Source organism: Fringilla coelebs (assembly GCF_963513975.1).
Source record: "Fringilla coelebs genome assembly, chromosome: 16".
In the NCBI taxonomy this organism is placed as follows: domain Eukaryota; kingdom Metazoa; phylum Chordata; class Aves; order Passeriformes; family Fringillidae; genus Fringilla; species Fringilla coelebs.
In genome coordinates, this window is record NC_140042.1 from 2783946 (window position 1) to 2799501 (window position 15556).

The 15556-nt window shown below is 43.9% G+C and overlaps 1 protein-coding gene across 2 annotated transcripts in view; it reads right to left on the reverse strand.

The window, feature by feature from the left end:
* USP22 (ubiquitin specific peptidase 22) overlaps positions 1–14438 on the reverse strand; it is a 90760-nt gene extending 76322 nt beyond the window's left edge. For both annotated transcript variants that reach the window (XM_084216619.1, XM_084216618.1), the window contains exon 1: positions 13775–14438. In XM_084216619.1, the coding sequence (XP_084072745.1) occupies positions 13775–13900 (126 nt within the window). In that variant the 5' untranslated portion in view covers positions 13901–14438. The remainder of the gene's footprint in view (positions 1–13774) is intronic.
* Positions 14439–15556: the final 1118 nt, after the last annotated feature.

Genomic DNA, 15556 nt, shown 5'->3' on the forward strand with positions numbered 1-15556 from the left:
ACAAACCAGAACTTCCCTACATGAAAAACCAGAAAAATTAGCCACAATCAGAAGTTCATCCATGTCTTTACTAGTGTTACACAGGAATGTGTTTCAGTATATAATAGTTTTTCCTCCCTGAAGTCAGAGCAGCCATAAAAAGGGGGGAGGGGAGGTTGATTGCATGAGTTCTGCAGCATCTGGCTATGCAATAAGACTCTTGAAATAATTTTCTCTAGTGTAGCATATAGCCAACAAATCTGGCAAGAAGCAACTTTCAGCATGTGTTGCTGTGACAGCAATGAATTATCACCCCAGTCTGCAGCAAGATTAACACTTACAACCTTGGCATGAGGAACAGTCTGCTCAGACTGTGTCAGGAGTAGTGCTCCATGCTTAGGCTCGAAAGGGTGGGCTCACGTTAAGAAATTAAGAGCACAGAAATGTAGACATTTGTCTAAACTGTAAACAAACAGATAATTTCTAGGGCAAAAGGCAGTGTACAGTCAGAGAAGTAGGAACACGAAGGAAAACTCATGGTATGGAAGAAAAAAGAATAAAGTAGCCATTGAAAACAAGGTACTGTCTGTTGTAGAGGATGTGTTCCAAAGAACAGGTACAGAACAAAAATCAGGAAACAATGCACCAGATTCCTCCTGCTTAACACAAAATCATTGACATATCCAGTCAAACCAAGCTGATGTGAAATAAGTGACACTGAAAGCTTGGTGTGATCACTGAGTCCAACTCAAGACATTACAAAGCCTGTCAGATTTTGTGTGCTCTGCAGCAGAACTCACCATTACTTGTGAGTTAAGGGCAGGTTCAAAACCAGCTTTGGCCTCACTGGAAGGTCAGAGAGGAAATTACACCAAAAACCATCTCTGCTAAGAAGTAAACTCCTGGTCATCCATTCCACTTTTCCAGCTAACTGACCACAAAGAAACCTGGACCCAAAGCTCCTTACCACAAGTTCTTAAAGCAAAACCTGCAGAAGTAGTGAAGGAAAAAGCTGAAGAACACATAGTGGAATCTCCTTCCTGCTTGAACACTCACCACACTTAAACCTTCTTCTGCTCTGTAGAATTGACTAAATTCATGACTAAAGCATGACTTCTGCTCTTTGATCTAGTTTGCTAAATTTTTTTCAATAAACAGTTTGGAAATTCCACCAATCATCAATTTCAATTCTAATGCAATCTCTTTGCCTCATGAACCAGGAGAAAAGTACATTAATGCTGGTAAGAGTTGATTTCACATATTATGTGTTCTACTTTCAAGACCTTAACTTGAAGGAAATACTTTGAGCAGTTAAGCAGTGTGAGTTGAAACATATGAATTTGGTGAGGTTAAGGGATTTAGCACTGAGGAAGAGCAGGACAAAAGGATTTCATATCTTGAAAGAAAACTAATTCATTAGTTTTATGGCTATAAAAGTATTTAAAGTGACAGGAACAGTCTTGCAGGCATCACACTCAGCAAGGGTTTACACAGAATAGAGCTTTCTGCATGACAAAAGAAAAATGTCACCATTTCCTTGAAAAGCTTTATTTCAGATACCTGTAAGTAGATATAACAAACCTGCAAAAAAGAGTATTAAGAGAACAGTATGTGTTGAGAATTTTGTAAGGAAGCTATTACAAGTCATTTACTACCTTGCCAGGAAATTACCTCCAATTCCCTGTGATTTGAAGCTTCTCCAAGAAAAAGGTAGCAAAAATATTGTGTAGCAAAGAGGAGCACACACTGAGTAAAAACAGTTCCTGCAAATGAAGGTCACTTTGAAAAAACTACTTTGTAAAGAAATCAGGGAAATGCATCTAAAGCCTTTAAATTATTTCTCACCATACATTTCTTCCCACTGCTTCATTACTTCAAACTGCTGTGTCCTTCAAGATAGACTCAGCCTTAAATCACTTGCCTTGCTAATACAAGACTGCATGATCTCTCCCAAACTTCTCTCATGTCCTAACAGATCACAAAACCACCATCATTCTTTCTTCAAGAGCAGAGATAAATACTATTTAGGCTGGAATGGTGGTAACTTTCTGTGGTCCATTCTCCTTGTAGTTCATTCCTCTAGCACAATCATCAGGGCAAGGGAGCTACAAGGCACATCCTTCCTTTTTATTCCCACTCATATCCATTTCTGGAGACAGTCAGGGAGAGTTGACCCAAAATATATAGTTCTTCCAGTAAATCCTTTGTACATACTATCAAGTTGGGTTTATTACCTTATTTAAATCAGACACTTGAAATATCTACCCAAAATAGTCTCATGTGCCTCAGCTCAGGGGGGTTTTCAGCTGCAATTCTGCATGGGGGGTTATACCAACTACCTGTGCAGCAAATGCCACCACAGTAAAATCCAGGCTTGGCAGCTATTTTGGGTTCCTGGATTAGAAGTGTGAGCTGCATTAATGGGTCAATAAGAACAAAGCCTTCTGGGTCAAGAGAGTGAAGAAACACTGGGTAGGTTGGTGTATTTCAGCTCCTCTACAGAACAAATATCTGTTTGAGAAGCCACCAGGGAATTGATTCTTCAAAGAGTTTCACCCATTTATTGTCCTCATCTCCACAAGATGGGACTATTCAAACACGTGGGTTTTGTGGGGTACATCTTGTGCAGATGAGGTTATTCTACACTATGATTGTTCTGGAATACAAAGAAGCCACAGGGCTGAATACAATGCAGTAACACCAACAACTGATTTCACTGGTGTTCTAAGAAATCATTTTTTTTCAATAAAAACTATAAAGTCAACTAGGCAAATGGAGGGATGCTTTTGTTTTTGAGCATATCTGAAGTTGTCATTCAGACAGTGGAATGAAGGATTTGGTGTTTTTGTTTCATTTTAGTGGAAAAAAAATCAGCATTAACAAGCTTTTTCTAGTCTGAGTATCTTATGGATAACAGCATTTTTCGGTAGTGAGGATAAAGCAGGACAACACATCAGGAACCACCACACTTAATCAAATTGAAAAAATCTGTCTCAATAGTGAGCATCTGTACATACTATGGAATTGAACATTTCACAGATACAGTACAGAAGCATAAACCAGGAAAAAGGAGATGCTAACACATTGATAATGTTTAATAGCTGAATATTGAATTATGAATTTACTCCAAAAAAATGCCTGACAGATGCCCTAGCCCAGTCCTTTCTACAGCTGCACCAGTAGAGGAGTAACTGAGTCCCAGGGCAGCTCTTGCCCAGGGATCCCTGGCGGGGTTGCAGAGGCTGCACCTCTCCACGACCCCGTGAAGCACGTTTGGCTTTCACTGGAGTGCTGCTGTCTCCATCTGGCACAGCGGCCCCCAGGGCTCCAGCCAGCTGGCACCGCTCGGAACAGCCTTGGGGCTGCTCCACACTGCACAAGGGAGGAGGCCAGAGGAAAACCAGCACCATAAAGAGATAATTTACAGTCCCATTATCCCATCTTCCTCAACTACATGCAGCAGGAGCATGATCTAGGCACACGGCCCATGACCACATGCTTTAAACCAACAAAAAAGTTACATCAGCTTACGAGAGGTTGATTATAAAAGACGGAAATCTTAACTTAGAGACGGGCCTATTTAAAGAGGGACACAAGTGGCTCATAACTTGATTACTTGGAAAAACACTATTCATTTCATTAAATTAAACATAATATGAAAAGTAGATTTACTGTAATAGCTGATCACACATTACAGGCATTCTACACTCCCCCATTCATTTATTTTTCACAAGGAATCTGGGGTAACTTATTTGCATTCAGGACTAAGTTCCAGCAATTGCACACATAAGACAAGTTTCATGTATCAGGCTCAGCACACACCAGTGCATCACCTGTGAGAACAGCAGGTACGAGCACACCACTGCAGCACTAACAGAGGCTCCTTCACAGAACCTTCTGGATGAAGTCAGTATTAGAAACTCTTTACAGAAGAAGCCACCATTAGGACAACACTCACAAATGGTCTGTCACTGGCACAGTCCAGAGCACGGCAGCAGTTATTATTCAAGCTGCCACATGCAGCCTCCCAGTGTCACTACTCAGGTCGTTGAGATATCCGTAAGAGTAGTAGAAAAAAAATATTCATCTTTACCTGCTCTTTCTGGTTCATGGCACAACACAACATGACACAGCAATGGTGCAACAGCAACAACGTGCAGCCCAGAGCTAGTAATTCCTTACACCATTAAGGAAAGACACTTTTTCACCCAGAGCAGAAGAGCTGGTTTTCATGTTCTTCACTTACCAGTCTCCATGATAATGCACAGAAAGGTTCAAATTTCACATCTCTTGCTTTTCTCTGGTAAATCAAATACTGCTTGTCCTTTACCTCATTGGCATTCTTCTCACCCAAACCCTTTACCAATTCCATCAGGTACGTGTGTCTCACTGGAACCCATATCTATAACTAGTTTCCAAATTTCAATTCAAGATTTTAAAACGTGTCAGATTTGCTAACTCACCTTCTCCTTAACATCCTTTTCACCACTGCATAAAACAACTTGCCTGCCAGTTTCAACGTACATGTACAACATGCTTACAGAATTAAACTGCTTGCTTTATAAAGAATTGCTGTAATAAAGTAATTCTTCAGGTTACTGCAAAATTGGAGTTCTGTTTTACTACAGTCAGATTTTTTGAAGTACACGGCCTAAGGCAGACAAAGGAAAAATTTCCTACTCCCCAAAATCTCTCAATAAGGACATAATTATTACAAAGAGATGCAGAAAACAAATTTAATTTATTGGGGTAACTCTGAAACTTGCATAGCAAGAAAAGTTCTAAGTAGCAGAACTACTATGTGACAAGGAAATACATCACGAAGGGCAGTAAGATAAAATTATGCTGAACACAGTATAAGATAAATTTCCTTGGGGAACAGCCTCATCATTACAGAGGAAAGTCTTGTTCCTCTTTACGCACAGAACTGCAGGAACTTTGAAACTATTTTCATGGCATTTCTCATCCTGTTCTCCACATCAAGATCATCCCACAACCAAAAACACAAAATGTAGTCATGAGTGACCAAAGAACTGAGTGTTCATCATGCAGATAAACATTTCCAATAACAAGCTCTCGGGAGGGGATGCTTGCTGAGAGAGCATGGCAGAAGTCAGCAATGCACAGAGGCCACTGTGAGTGAGTGAGAGCTTCACCCTGGCCACCAGCTGCCAACAGGACAGAGATCCAGTTAGGAGCAAAACTGGGCAGTAATATGAAAATAATGAAGCACAGCAAAGAAAAACACAAAACCTTAAGACAAATTTTGCATTTGTCCCTCGAGGGCAGAGGGTCACAAAAGCTCACCTAACACAAACGAGGTACTGAAATCAGTCAGCTATCTCAGCTGTCTGCACTTACTGAGCTGTCATACATCTGCTGTGCAATAAATCTCACCTTTATTTACCAAGTATATTGTAGACAAGGTCCCTTAAAATCTGACTTGCAATGCAACAACAAGGCTGATTGCAGAGGACAGAAGTACAAACTGTAATTAGACAAACTTTGTGAAATAACATCAGGCTGTACAAAGACACAAGGAGGGAAAGATACTTTTTAAACAGAAGTTGGCAAGGGGGAGGTAGGCAAAAATAAGGCTTATAAACTGCTGCTTTCTTTCCTTGTGCTGATAAACACTGAAGTAATTCAAGTCTGTACTTGATTCAAAAACAAAAGCCCTTTAAAAACAGAAGCAAAACATACATATAAAAGCCCTGGCAGTCAATTCAGTGAGATGAATCCAAAGCCAAACCCTATTTAAAAGAGGCTACTTGGATGCATGAACTTCTGAGTGACAAGCGAGGCAAATGGAACTCGGTGCCACATGGGTGTTTGATCCTCCATCATCCCCATCACTAAACTACATTCAAATGCTGCAGGCTCTTTTATGTGTTTAAGAAAAATAAAGGGACTAATAACTAGGTGATTTTTAAAATATAATACATTTTAAACTATGGATTAATACATGGATGAGAACTTGGTTTAATATACTAGAGAAGACATGCAACACAGCACTCCAGATGAAGGCACTAATGACAAAGAGGAGATATTCCAATGATCTCTTGAGTGAAATGTAATGATCTCTACATATTAAGTCTACATAAACACAATTCACTGAATGTATGAATAGTTACATTTTCACATCTTACATGCATGTGCAGAAGAGCTCAGCTGTGTGTTCAAACTAACCATGGCAAAACCAGCATGGTACAAGGACAAGACCATTTAAGCTCAGTCAAATCCCAATTCTGACTTCAGACTTACTACCAAGCAGGGCCAGTTAGTGAGCTGCCTCTCACCACTACCTAAAATATGAGGATATTTAATATATTTGTCATGTTTAATGTCAGAATTTGTGTCAGGATATGAAAACTTGCACTAGCCCTCAACAGTTACATAAAAAAAGACACTACATTTTAAGTAGTGTTGAAAACAACTCTTGCTACCAATATTCACTTTTTTCTCTTTTTTTCAAGTTTCACCTTGTCGAATACCCAATTTTTTTATTCAATGACAAATTTAGTGTACTGTAGATCTTCACAGACATATTTCCCACCAGGGATATGCTGACATCACTAGTGATACTATGCAAGAGGTAGACAAGAAGAGCCACGTTAATTTCAAGCTCCATTAAACACAGGAAAGGAAGAATAAGAGGAGGGGGAAAAGTTCTCTTTAGCGATTTTAAAAGTAGCAGAGACAGGCAAAAAAAAAAAAAGGGGGAGGATTTACCTTAGGTTAAGAAAAAAATAACCAAACCTTAAGGAACATTCTACTTAAGTAGAGAAATGCAAAATCTAAAGTAGAGAATTTGCTGTATTCCACACACAAAAGAATGTGACAGGACTGCTTGCTGCTAATCAGTTATCAACTGATAAAGTGAATCTCAGGTTACTTTGAGTCAACTGGTGTCTGGTAACAGTTCACTTTACAGATCCTCAAATAGGTCTTGAGACAGATAAAATGATTCTTTTTCTTAAATGAGAGAGACCAGCACCATGGCAGCTGCTCCAGCACTGAAGCAAACCACAGATTGTTCTTGAGCTGCTGTGCCAGTTGCATTATGTGGTCCCACTCCCAAACAGAATGCAGGTCTATTTTGCAAGGAGTAACTCTTTACATTGATTCTATTACCAGCTAATGCAGCAAAGTTCTTAGCTTGAATTAAGCCGAGTGTACATAAAGGACTGCCAAATCAATATGTAAGGGAATACAACTACCAAGACAGAGCTTTCATCCAGTCAGAACAGATCTATCAACTTCTAGAACTGTTTCTGCTAAGGAAAGGTTCCCAATTCAGGCCTCTTGGGTAACATATGGCTCCCTCCCTACACCTCCAACACTGCTTGCTGACAACACAGTCCAAGATAACAGAATAAACTGTAATGTCATTATAGCATTTCATTCACTTGCTCCATTGTCCACAGGTTAACGAGAGACTGGAGACAGTGGCTCTAGGCAGCTCTTTCTGAACAAGTCTAGAAAGGTTCTAACAATGGCTCTTTGCATGGTCGGGAAAAAAATAATTTCTTTTTAAATAATGTTTGGAACAGGCCAGTGAAATGTGTACGGGTCACCTTCAGACTGCCTTTCTCCGGATGTATAATAAGAGGACATTAGTATCTCCTCACCTTGGACGCTGCTGCAGGCTTACAGACACATTACAGACACTTGGAGAACCTTGGGAATATAAGTAATAAAAAGCCCAAACCCACCATTTTAAAGTAGCTGTCAGTCAAATAGAAAGGTGTGGCTAATTAAAAAACCCCTATATCTACCAGGAAAAATACAGAAATAAATCAGTTTCTTCAAAGAATTCATAGATCATAAGAATTCATAGATCTGCACGTGAACAAGAAAAATTGTGGGTGCTTGGTTTAATGTGGGAAACACAAGGTTTTAAACCGAGTTAATGTTTCTCTGGTTTAAAACAAATCAGCCACCACTGGGAATCAAACTAACAGTTGCAAGGGCATTTGTTACGAAGAAGGATCCCCAGAGACCATCCCAAAGGAAAACACTTATTTTTTTGCTCAACTCAAGGAGCAATAATTCAGGAGAGTCAGCACTTCACAAGCAGAAAACTTCCACTACCAGTCAGTAACATTTGCCTCTAAATTTGTTACACCAGCTACTGAAACAGAAAATCCTCAAATGAAAGGAGGAGAGTACAAGGTTTGCAAGCAATTTGCAGCTCTGGTTTCACCTTAACACCACAGATTAAGGCTTGAAACAAAAATGAGGCTATCACCTAACCTTTGTTTGGGGTTTAAAGCTTTGATGGCTTAAAATAAAGCTCAACACATAGTCCAGCAAATCAAACAAAGCCATTCCACCCTGCTCACCTTCACACTACTCCCTGTCATTTCAGTTTAAAAGCTTTCAGCATTAAGCAAATAAAATCGTTGACTGCAGACAAAATTAAAGAGATGCTACAACTACTCTGACAAACAGCTTGGCTATGAGCAAACCTTTGACTGCTGATAAGACTACAGGAAAAAAAGGATATCAGCCTTCTTGTCCAACATATCCCTATTTTTTCCTTCATCAGCCTGTGCAGATGCATCTTCTTGCTCTAAAAAAGGGAACAAATACAAGTAGGAAGAAAAAGGCATTTATTGTCTTTCCCCATCCATGTTAAAAAACAGAGAGGTCCTGATGGTTCAGATCCCACAACTTAAAAATTGCTATTCATCATCTTCAACTTCATGGTGCAAGACAAATTCCTAACCTTTGGCCCAGAAAGCAACAAGTGATTAAAAAAAACCAAAAAACACCACAATACAGGATACAAAATAGGGCTTAGCACCATTAGAAAGAGGAAGGTCTTGTATTATGTTCTTCAGCACCAGAGACATAAACTCAGTGGAGCATTCTCAATCTGGCATATCCCACATAAACCAGGCTCTGCTGGGTACAGAGCCAAAATCTCATGTCTGGCTACCTCTCACACCAAGGTCATGTCTTCACAATGAGAGGAAAGAGAACATTACCTTCAGCACGTCTAAGGACCTTTTAAATCCTTAGTGGTTAAAAACTAAGGAAGATTGCTCAGGTATGTAACTGGAGACCTCCTGAACAATGAAGCTTGCAGTTGACTTTGACACTTCCCATGGGCTTTCAGGGAGAAGGCAGTTCCCACAGCACATGGCAAAGAAGAACATCCTTCCTGAGTCAGACAGTTCACTCAGGCAGCCACAGCAGAGTATGCAGCTGAAAAAGAGACATGCTTCTTGAATCCTGGATTCCTCTTTCAAGTGCTCCACAGGATTTGTAATCCAGAAGTTTGGTGCACACGCTAAAAATGTTAAAGAAAAACAAGCTAAGATTTCCTCGTTAATTTAAGCAATCCAAACACCAAGCCTGTGAAGATGGCACAGCCTGGTGAAGCTCCTGGCCTGTCTGTTACAGTACAAAGAAAATCACCTAAGCAACACCTCCCTGTTCCTGGACAGGTACATGGGGCAAGGCCCTTAGGAAGCAAACGTGCCTCAACAGGCACAAGATGAGAAGTTCCACCAGTAGCTTACCCTGAAGACTGCAAGGTCATTTTAGCAAGAACATGACACACTGATTTAAACTGTGAACCACAGTACTTGCTACTGAAAACATGACATGGCAGTTATCTGCCAAGTTATTTTAACCTTTTTAACTTTGAAAGTTAGGAAATTAACCAAAGTCATTTCAGGTTTAAGTCTAAGAATTGATTATCTGTCAAAATATTACAAGGAGTCACACACTGAAGTCACAAGTTCATGGGGAGGATGATACCTGACAAAAAGTCATCACCTATAAAAGCAAATGTTTCTTCATATCTAAAAGGATCAATTGGTCTGTAGGACCCATGTAAAGAGAGAATAATGGGAAAAACAAGAGAAGCTCTCAAATAGGGAGAAATATGCCAGAATGCAGCTGCTGTCAGTGAGAGTGCACAGCCCCTGACAGGCAATTATTCTTTGATCTATTGGCTGAAGCATTGAACAAACATTCTGAAATTCCACACAGAACCTTGTGCATATCCCAACTGTGGTCACAATGACCAGTTTACTTTTATCATCAAGAGCCTTTTCAGGGCAGTGACAGTAAGAACCATTCAGAATGAGACAGTTTTCCTCCAAGGCGTATAGTCCAGGAAGAGAGAATTTAATCATAAATTCAGTTGCCCTTCCAGCAATGAAACCATTACTTACCAACTCCTGGACACAAAGATGCATCTACATGTGTAATTGCTCATTGACGGGGACAAAAGCTACATTCAGCACTGCAAAACAGATTTTTCTCATCTGTAATTCTAAAGGAATAAGCCAAGTGTTTCAAGTGTGACCCTACAGAAAAAAAATGGAAAAAGCTGACACCAAGGTCTGGCACAAGCTTTTTCAGCATCCTCTGTCTGCTCCGTAATTCCTGAATGGGGAGTAGTGGTGACAAATTTAAGGACCTCTTCTAGAGTGTTACTTAATTAAGTGTGAGGTAATTTTCAGATCAAAATATTCAAGGTAAAGTCCATGACCTACAGAAACACAAGCTTTGCCATCAGGTTATTAAACAGATTCTAACTACGGCAAATTAAAAATCAAGAGTTGCAAGTCAAAGCCCCAACATGAAAAAGTCCACCCTAATTTTATGTCACTTTATACACAACTTGAAATCTAAAACCTAGCTCCAACATTTAATCACAGTAACTACAATTTCAAGAGTCAGTCTTTGGATTTCTCTCTCATCTCCCGTTCCACTCTCCAGCGTGACAACTTTGTCTTTGCTTAGGCTTCGCCACCAGCAACACAATTACACCACGACAAGCCCTGTGCCTAGAACAGCTTGTACAAGTGCTGCACTTGAGTTTGGCCAAGATGCAGTGAGATGAGGCAAGTCCCAGCCTCGCTCCTCCGTGTGGATACAACAATGCACCGTGATGACAGCTCAAATCCCGGCACAGCCAACGCTTCGGGAGCAAACACACTCCAAAAATCTTCACCAGAATCCCAGTGCCTACAAAGACACATACATAATTATCTCTTGGTTCTGACTGAGGATTGAAATACATGTTCAGGAGACAGCTTTCCCACTATAAACCAGGCTTTAGAGCCATTCTGCTGGAAGCACTGGCTGTAAAGCAAACTGAACTGCGAGCTGGAGCTCGTAAAAGCTTATTCACAGAAAAGGTGCGTATTAAAACCGAATAGCACAGCACTAAAATGGTCTGCCAAGGCAGAACGCAGTGTAGGTACAGCAGGAGAACGGACCCTTTCTGCCCCCTGCAGTTCCCACTGCTCCCTGGATTTTCAAGACAGGCTTAGGAGGGATAGTAGTTACCATTCTAGAACCAGAACCATTTACATCTGGCTCTCACCAACAGCCAAGGGATTTTTACACCTACCTTCATCTGAACAGCAGTTAAACTGCCCAGTGCCTTCCATAAAGATCAATTATATATATGGAATGTTTCCTGTGATAAACATAAAATGGGACTGTCCTTGATCATGCAATAAAAAGAGTATCACTTGCTAATAAACCTTTAATTTAGCCTCATCATTTTGATGATTAGGACTAAGAAGAATCTTCACCAATGAATAGGCGCTCTTAAGCAGCTGCAGCTTGCTCCTAGAACATATATACACAATATATGTGTATGTAAACTATTAAAGGACAAAGGATTGTTGTCGAGTTATATGGACTATCTAGGTAATTTTATTTCTAGTTCTTAGACTACAAATACACCACCAAACAGAAAACACCCCTTTCCTAATTTTACATATTGTATGTCAGGCATACATACATACAGGGAATTTCAGTGAATTAAAATTCCATGGAAGAAGATCTCATGTTCATATACATAAGAGGTGAATAAAGTACCATAACTGTCATTTATAGACTTTCTTCAATCCTTACAAACATAGACAGGGAATTGAATTCCCAATTTGGCTACCCAAAATGTTCCCCCATATTGATCATGTACACCCACATATTTCAGGTGGGCCGGATTCAGAAACCCAATTGTTTTCATACTGGCAACCTGCTTTAAAAAAAAAAAAGTGGGAGGAAAAGCATTTTTAGCATGTACTAGGAAAACTGGCATTTTCCTGGGTTGACAGATAATTTTGAAACAATCCTGTTCTGCTTTATGAGCCTGGCTGTGCAAAGAGGAAGTGAGAACAGATTGATTACAATGGAATATTCTGTATTTTCAGCTGTTTTCTCAAGCAATGATGAACACATCCCTACATTAGATTTTGGAAGGAAAAAACTGTTGCAGCACACAAGAGGTATGCAGGTTACATAGGATGCTCCATATTAAGAAAAAGGTAATTTTGCTAATGAAATTTTATTTTCATTCTTCCACACAGCACTTGCTTTATATTTGTCTGAGACATCTTCATGCCTCACTTGCCATTTTTTTCTTCCACAGCACAGACACAATTTTTTTCACCATTTAAGCTGAAAGCACCATCAACTATAACCCAATTTGTATTTTAACATGCTATAGGCTAAATAAACCCAGATTTTGACTAATATACTCCATAATATTGACCAGTAGGGAATTGTAAGGTATTTAAAACAAGTCTGGCTATACTTTGCAGGGCTATCAAGTAATTAAATCTATTTAAAACGTATTTCTTCTCAGATTCCATTTTTTCCTCTTTAGGTAAAAAAATTGGGAAACTGAATTATCCTGAGAACATGAACTGAGCACAGAGAAATGGTTTGGCACCTCACCCTTTAAGTCCATCCTTCATGCTCTAGTTCTATTATGAATAATAAGCTGAGCAGCTTAATGCAAAGCACTGGGATCACAAAGTTTTCAGCGGGTTGTTCCAACAAAAATACAATCCATGCTGTCCCAAACCCCAAGTTTTGCTCCGCATAGCTGCTGCCTTCCTCTCCTCAGTCACCAATGCGACGACTGACAGAAATCTGCCAAGTCACTTTGAAGTAAAAACTAGTTGATTCTAGGGAAAAACAGTAATTAGTTGCACAGTGCATGAAGCAGCCCTCCAGAAACATACATGTGTATAAGGATGTTATTATAGGAGATAGGTGGGGAAAAACACTCTTCCTGCTTTTTGCCTGGTTTACAGGGATTTTTTCCCAGGCGCCAACAGCTCCCAGAGCAAACCCCTCCTGCCCTTCCCTGTACTCCAGGCTGAGCCAGTTCCTTTCCCCACGCCCCACCAGAGCACGAATCCCCTTTTCCAAGTGGATTATCAGCACGAGCAGCTTTTTTTTTTTTTTTTTTTTTTTTTTTTTTTTAAGGAAAACCACACACACAACCGAGCGAGCCGCAGCCCCCGGCCCCGGGACCCGCTCCCAGCCATTGTGCTCCGCGCAGCCCCCCGGGCTCGGGCGCGGCCCCGCGGGGCTCCACAAAGCTCCGCCACAGGCCGGACGTGCCCGGTGCCCCGGGCCTCCCCTCCCCCCGGTATTCCGGGAAACCTCCGGGAGGAGGAGGAGGAGGAGAAGGAGGAGGAGGAAGCGGCGGCGCTGCGGAACAGCCCCGCTGCGGAAAAGCCGCCGGGGCAGGTGGCAGGGAGAGAGGCCCCGCCGGGGCTGCTTCCCTCCTCCATCCCGGTGCCCCCCCTCGCCATCCCGGAGGCACCGAGCGCTTCCTCCTCCCTCCCCCCAGGACCGCGTGCGGGAGCTCGGGCCCACCTGCCCCGTGGGGATGGAAGGAGGGAGGGCTAGAGGGGGACCGGACCCGTCCCCTCCCCGAGGCGGCGGCGGGTGGGTCGGGGAGGGAGGGAGGGAAGGAGGGAGGGAAGGGAAAGGAAGGGGGGTGGATGCGAGCCGCCCCCGGTACCTTGCGCTTCCTGGTCTCGGCCGAGCCGCTCCACACGAAGCACTGGTAAATCGCCCGCAGGTTCTGCTTCCAGTTCTCCACCTTGAAGCCGGTCACATGGCAGCACCCGGCCGCCGGCGGACTCATGTCAGACCCCCCCACATCAATCCGCCCGCACACGGGCCGGGCCGGCGGGCAGCGAGCCGGCCCCTTCCCCCGCCCCGCAGCACCGACACGGGCCGGGGCCCCCCCGCCCTCAGGGGCTCCGGCCCCTCACGCCGCCGCCGCCGGGGAGCCGCTGGCACATAGAGCCGGGGCTCCGCCACGGCCCCCCGGCTCCGAACAAAGCGCGGCGGGCGGGCAGCGCGCACTCCCTCCCGCCCTTCTCCCGCACACACAAAGATGGGGCGCTCTGAGGCGAGGAGAAGGAGGAGGCGGCGGCTGTAGCGGCCGCTGCCGCCCCCGGAGTGGCCGCCGCTCCCTTCTACCTCATAGAGGCCGCTGTGGAAGCGGCGGGCGGAGGGGAAGGGAGGGGATGGGGGCGCTGGCGGCGGCGACCCCGGCCGCGGTGCGAGCGGGCGTGTGTGGGGAAGGGGGCGAGTCCCCGCCCGCCGCCGCTCCGGCTTCCCCCGCCGGCGCCCGCACGGCTCTTGTCCCTTTAAACCGCCCCCCCGCCTCCTTCGCCGGCTCCTTCCTCCTCCGCCTCGCCCGCGCCCCCCCCGCCCGCCGCGAGCAATGGTCCGAGCCGCTCACTCAACCCAGCCCGCCCGGCCCGGAGTGGGATAGACCAACGGGGAAGGTGCGGGAGGAGCGCCCCCTCTGCCCCGCCGCCCGCGAGGGAGGGAGTGGAGGGGGGAAGGAGAGCGCCGATTGGTCCATGTGCCTGTCAATCTGACTGTCTCTAGCGTCTGATTGGTTCATTTTCTTTTCTTCTCTCCCCCTCCACCCTTCCTACCTAGCATTTCCCCCGCCGGAAAAAGGCGGGACATCCCGGACGATTAACAGCTTATCTGACCAACGGCGATAAAGGGTGGGGTCTATGTGGTGGGATCGGCGGTGTGATTGGTTGGAATGAACGTCAGTCATACTGCAAGCGAAGAGCGGATTGGCTGTGTCTTTGAGGGGGCGGCCCCTCCCAGAGCAGCCGCGCTGCTGTCACATCCGCTGGTGCCGCTCTGGCTGTTCCCTCAGTGGTTTCCTGAGGGCAGAGGGGTCTCCTGAGGGGAGAGCGATCGCCGGGCTCCCGGGAGAGGCTCCGCGCCGCGCTCCGACGGGCTCCCAGGACCATATATGGTCCCTCCATACCGCCAGCCTGCATCCTTGTGTTCCATAGGGAAGAAACAAAAGCGGTGTAACACCAGAACTGCTGTTATTTCAGGTTCTTCCTATACAAGGAAATGGGAGGACAGTGAAAAGTGTTGGAATCTGTACATAGTTTTCAGCTTGTATGCCACACACGCTATAGGGTTACATAATGGCGTGAGGCAGGAGGGAAAGGATGGGAATTATTCCGTGGTTTCTCAAGAGAGAGAGCAGAGGCTTTGCAGAGGCTTCTTAGACAATCACTGCAAACACTGTGCAACAAGGAAGTAAGTGGCGAAGTGCCACCACATTATTTCACCAATCCCATTTTTCAGTGCGTGCTAATCCCATTCCTCGGGAGCTGTAACCTTGAAATCTTCACCTTGCAGGTTTCCATATAGCGTCCAGTTTCCTGACCTGCTGCTGCAGCTTGCGAGAAACAAATACAAAAATTTGTCACAATCACCTGAGGACTTTCCTTTTCCTCCAGAGGTGCTGCTG